The following is a 6,000-nucleotide window of genomic DNA, read 5'->3' on the forward strand; positions in this document are numbered from 1 at the left end:
GTGCATTTATGTTACCCAAATTCTACCATACAACCTCAGCAAAAGAGAAAGACAACCATCTAAATCGTGGTTACAGGAGAGTAATCTTTAAGTTTGTGCATCTAACCCTTTCTTTATCCTACTCATCTCATATTTTACATTTACATTTTAAGAACAACCAAAGAGGTTTTCGAAGAGTGAGATGACTCCCAATTTTCACTTATGCTCATCGTTCCTGTGAAAAGTGTGACTTCAACATGTAACCAACTAGAGCCTGTCCAGACAGGTGAGCAAACAGAGTTTGGTCTATAGGGTGGATTAAAGGAATGGCAGATGCTCACATTTAAAAAGGTGACACTCATGAAAGTGCAGGGTAGTCATCTTAGTCAGCTCGGGCTGACTTAAAAAAATGCCATAGACAGACTGGCTTTAACAACAGACACTGATTTTCTCACAATTCTGAGGGTTGGGAAGTCCAAGATCCAAGTGCCAGCCAATGTAGTTCTGTTGAGCACCCTCTTCCTAGCTTGCAGACGTCCTCCGTCTCACTGTGTTCTCACATGGAGGGCACAAGAGAAAGAGAATTAAGTATAAGGACTCAAATTCTATCAGATCAGCTCTCTACCCTTATGGCCTAAATTACCTTAATTACCTGCATAAAGGCCCGATCTTCTACACTGGAAGTTAGGAGTTCAACACGTGAATTTGTGGGGGACACAAATGTTGAATCCATAGCTGTAGTTATCCTCAAATGTCTCTGAGTCCATTAGTTGTGTAACAGGATGTTTGACTGGGACTTCTCTTTATTATCTCACTATCTGCTAAAGCCGTAACACTAAGTACAATAGGTGCCAACCACCTTCAAATGTAAAGAAAGGGGCAAGACCAATAATTTGTTCTGCTCACACTGGTCTATCACTCATCTCCAGATTATGTAGGAAAAGAGTAACTATCCATCAGGGAGGAGCAACAAACGGTAAGTTTTCTTCAGAAAGAAAGTTGTAGCCAGGGCAACATAGTGAGACCCTATCTCTCAAAAAAAAGAAAAAAAAAAATCAGCCGGGCGTGGTGGCACAAGCCTGTGGTCCCAGCTACTTGGGAGGCTGAGATGGAAAGATTGCTTGAGTCTAGGGGATTGAAGCTGCAGTGAGCCATGATTGCACCATTGCACTCCAGCCTGGGCAGCAGAACAAAACTCAGCCAAAAAAACAAAACAAAACAAAACAAAACAAAACAAAACAAAAAAGCTGTATGCTGAAATGCCCTCCTAATCCTCCACTACATGGACCAATTGAGATGAGTTTCAAGAACCTCTTACGGACTTGCCATATATTCCTTGGAATTGGGGCAGATTCTAGAACTGGTATGAGTCACACTTACTTGGAAGAAACTCAGAGAGTCTCTGGCTGGGGGCAGGGAGCAGAAGTTGTGCTGGCAGACTGAAGGAGCTATACTAATGGCAGGGCAAAAATACACGTTTCCCAAGGTCCACATGCGAACCCTGAGGAAGAGATCAGCATGAGGCAGTTTGAAAACTATCCAAGAGGACCACTAGAATTAGAGAGTGCTGGGTGGACAACCCCAGCAGAAGGAGACTGCAGTGAACCACCAGCCATGGGCTGGGAGAATGTCATCAACATCTAACCAAAGAGGCATCACCCGCACCAGAAAACCACAGCTGAAAGTCCCCAGAGGAGGAGCTTAGAAGAACCCAGAGACACACCCATGAAAGAAAGGAGGAACACTTGGGTGCTCAACTCAGAGAGGCCTCATGCCAGATCGTACCTGGGCCTGCCAAGTAAGGAAGACCTTTCCCATCCGCTGCCCTTCTCCTTCCACCCCTGGCCAGCCCTGAAGGAGCCAACAGCAACATGAAGAGTGAGAGGTAGACCAGCCAGGAAGACAAAAAGAGAAGGAGCAAGTCTCTGCAAGTTTCCCAACTCCAGCCGGGGCAAAGGAGTGACTGAGAGCTTGGAGTTTAATAAAATATTGCACTGGACTTTTAATATCTGAAAAAGACCAGAACATTCCATAGGATCTGCAGAAAGGAAGAAGGAATTGAAAAAGGGTTATAACACAAAGTGCAGGAAAAATAAAGTTTCCTTCTCTTACCACTGTACCGAATCCAGTCATTCGGAAACAAAAAGTTCCCTACATAGCCAACTTTTGGGGTGTGCTTACTGGTAAAGCCACACAGAGCTCTGCACTTAGCAGGGCTCCACCCTTGGTTTAATGCTACTATGATAAAGTTTGGGGTGCAACAGCAACACTATGTGAATTTTTTTCTTCTTCACAATTTCACAGATAAAAAATTCATTCTCACTGTAGATCTCAACAACTTTAGTATTACAATTTTTATTTTTTCCTTTGTTAAGTGAAGAGCTCTCGCCTTTTCACTTAACGGAAGCAATTTCCAGCTTCTCTTTGGCATGTTCAAATGGCCAGCATCACCACTTTTGTCCTTTGGAGCCACTCTTAAGTAAAACAAGGGTCACTTGAACACAAGCACTGCAAAACAACGACAGTTGACCTAATAACTAAAACGGCTCCTATGTGACTCATGTGTGCGTGGCGTTGACAGCATGGACACGCTGGACAACAAGATGATTCACGTCATGGGCAGATGGAGTAGGACTGCATGAGATTTTATCACACCACTCATATAATTTAAAACTTATGTGTATTTCTGAGATTTGTCATTTACTATTTCCGGACTGCGGTTAACCACAGGTAACTAAAACTGTAGAAAGTGAAAATGCGGATAAGTGTGACTACCGTATCAGGACAAGTTTGTTAATACTCATAGCTACCCAGATTGGCATCGGCAGTGTAAAGGAGTCAGAGCTTCTGTTCACCACAATCCATACAGCAGAGGTGGGTCAGCTTCTTAGCACTCTTGCACCTCCAATATCCTTTTCAGTCCTGGAATTATCTGATTATTTGATTAATGAATGTCTTTCAAGATGCCTACCTTACCAACTTAACCAGGAAATGAATTCACTAGTACCCTGACCAGGTAAGAGTACTTCCAAAGGCAGCCTATGAGCCCTCGATGGATGCAGTTCACTAATTCCCTCTATTTCTGTCTAAGTTTTGAGCTGTTTTTCTTTAATGAGAACATTATTGCCATTACTCACTGTATTTTTTTTTTGATCATTGCTAGTTGGATCTTATTATGGCTGGCACATCATGACTCCTTTATTCTAAGAAAAAGGCTTTTAAAAAGTCCCAGAAACTATCTAGGGCTTAAAGCCACTTTCATTAATCATTATTTTGACAAAGAAGCATAAACAAACTGACAAATGCTGTTTAAATTTAACATTAAAATTCGATGTGTGTGTCTCCGTTATTGCTGTTGTCATTATTTTTGGTCAGGGAGATGGTTCCAGGAGAGGAAAAGAAAGTCAGTTGCTTTCTGAGGTCAGGAGGGAAGTTTATCCTGTCAAGCCCACCTTACAGTGCTAGTCTCTGGAGCCACAAGGACTGAAGCTCTGCTTCAGAGAGCCACCACTGATGACAACTGTCAGGCTCAGGAACCGAAAAGAAGTGGGTATGCTTGATCACGCTCAGTAAATGCGTTTTGCTACTGACTCACTTCTCCTGCATGTTGGAAAACGTTGAGCTTCTTTCATACCATATTTTGGCCTTGACCTTTGTAGCATTTAGCCTCCCTACAATGGGGCCTATGTGTTTCCACACCCTCAGAGTGGGCCCCTAATTATAGCCATCCATTAAACCGTCAGAAAGAAATCCCCAACTCAATCATGTCTTTATCGAACTCTGGCTGTCAGTGGGGTCAAGTTAGGCGTCAAGTCTGACCTGCCCAGAGCCCCTGTCATGTGCTCGTCTCACACTCACTGGGGTCTTTGTGATTAGGCAGACCAGACAGCCACCTGGCCACCCCAGCCCAGTCCCCTCTGCCACTGCATTGCCCAGACAGGGCGGAGCCAAGGGAGGCTCTCGAGCCCAGATAATGGGCTGACATAATGTAAAGGCTTCTCCTTGACCTTATCTTGGAGAACGTTGTACACAGAAGTTGTATGGGGTTGTCAAAACCCTAAATTGAAAATGGGGACTCTACGGAACAGGGAAGAATCTAGTCCCAAGGGAAAAGGTTATTCAGTTGGGACCTGCTTCTGGAGATTGTATAATGGAATCAGAGGATTTTATCACTACAAAGGAACCTGTACCTGTCTAACCCTTTGTTTTACATTTCAGCGCAAATGTGGTCAAGGGACTTGGGTTTTACATTTATTGCTGAGTCTGGTTTTCTTGAGTTTCAGGTGAGTAATATTTTAAAGGGAGCTGAAAGGATGAGGTTAATCCAGGGCTGTCATATGTGGCTTTTATATTATTCTCTAGTCGGTTCACACAAATTTGTTTTGTCTTCCATATGAGATTATACAATTCCTCAAGGTTAAAGCCCATAGCGTGAAGAAAGAAAGAACCTTAAAGTATTTGTTGAGAGTTAGCAATGCTCTTTACTCATTTTCTCTGTATTTGAATGTGCGTATGTGTTCCTTTGTTTCTCCCCAGATACCTTATAAACACTACCTGCAAATTAAAATAAAAACACCGTGTTTTACTGCTAGTCCTATTACTGCATTTAAAACATGAGGAGATTGAGATCTAGGAAGTGAAGTTACTTGCACGAGAATGTTCAAGCAGAATATGATTTACATTCAGATCCACTACTGCCCATTCAGTATTCTCCCCACAGTAACAAGTCCCCTTCTTTATTATAACACATTAGTAGATAAATGTTGACAGCTACAATAAAAAGGAAGACCTCAGAAATAGGTAGGGTGAATCAGCCCTTAACTATTAACATTACCATTGTTATTAGCAATATTTTAAATATCACCCTGCTCATAGAGCTGTTAGACTTTATTAAGATAAACATTGTTAACAATTTCATGTATACCCCCATGTAAACAAAACCTGAAAGCAAGTTTGTGCCATATATATATATATATATGCATTTTCAGTTACACACACACACACACACACACACACACACATACACAATGCGTTTTCAATTACACAAGAGAAAGTTTGCCATATATATTGCTCTGCACTTTACTTTTTTCAATGGATGATATTCCTTAGAGATCTTTCTATATCAACACATGCAGATCTAATTCATACTTTTCAAAGGGCACTTATGGTTGGATAGACCATAACTTATTTAACCACTCCCCTACTCATGGACAGTTAGGTTGTTTCCAGATCTATGCTAAGAAATGTGTGCCTTTAACAACCTCTCCTGGAGGGGTTTTAAGTCATTACCTTGACATGAGATCAGTATTTGGGAATCACCAATAGTCTTACGCTTTTATTTTTACAGATGATAAAATTGAAGCCCAGAGAAGCTCAAAAGCCTCAATTATTAATGGAAAAATCATAACTAGAACTCAGTTTTCCTGAGACTTTTTTTTAACTATTCATTCCACAGCCCTTGGGCCACTCCAAGGCACTGAGCACACTTGCTTTGGCTATTTAGAGAAACGGCCAGTAGACACAACTGGCTTCATCTTCAGGGGTGCCCAATGTCCGGCAGCCCTCAGCCCCCAACAAAGTCTTTGTTGAAAGAACTGATTCACCTGTAATCCCAGCACTTTGGGAGGCCGAGATGGGCGGATCATGAGGTCAGGAGTTCGAGACCAACCTGACCAACATGGTGAAACCCTGTTTCTGCTTAAAAAAATACAAAAATTTACCGGGCATGGTGGTGTCCACCTGTAATTGTAGCTACTCAGGAGGCTGAAGCAGGAGAATCGCTTGCACCCGGGAGGCGGTAGTGCAGTGAGCTGAGAGCACGCCACTGCACTCCAGCCTGGGTGACACAGCAAGACTTTGTCTCAAAAAAAAGAAAAAAAGAAAAGACCTGATTCATGAAAAGATTCTTATCATGATTTAAATTTTCCTAGTCCAAAGATCACTGAGTGAAACTCCCTATTTTAGTAGATGAACCAAAGCGCCTTGAATAAAGACGTAATTCAATAAAAACTTAATCCTCTC

General features: G+C 42.1%; 1 protein-coding gene across 4 annotated transcripts in view; it reads left to right on the forward strand.

Annotated features, from left to right (window-relative positions):
* Positions 1-5,576, forward strand: part of SNX19 (sorting nexin 19) — a 68,032-nt gene extending 62,456 nt beyond the window's left edge. Inside the window, exons 10-11 of one of the 4 annotated variants that reach the window (XM_032284947.1) lie at positions 4,198-4,262; positions 5,327-5,576. In XM_032284947.1, the coding sequence (XP_032140838.1) occupies positions 4,198-4,262; positions 5,327-5,386 (125 nt within the window). In that variant the 3' untranslated portion in view covers positions 5,387-5,576. Of the gene's footprint in view, positions 1-4,197; positions 4,918-5,326 lie in introns of those variants that run through there. The other 3 variants (XM_032284950.1, XM_032284946.1, XM_032284949.1) reach the window with 3 other exon arrangements.
* The last annotated feature ends 424 nt before the right edge of the window (positions 5,577-6,000 follow it).

This window comes from Sapajus apella, unplaced genomic scaffold (assembly GCF_009761245.1).
Source record: "Sapajus apella isolate SASKATOON/1434 unplaced genomic scaffold, GSC_monkey_1.0 scaffold16, whole genome shotgun sequence".
Taxonomy (NCBI): Eukaryota; Metazoa; Chordata; class Mammalia; order Primates; family Cebidae; genus Sapajus; species Sapajus apella.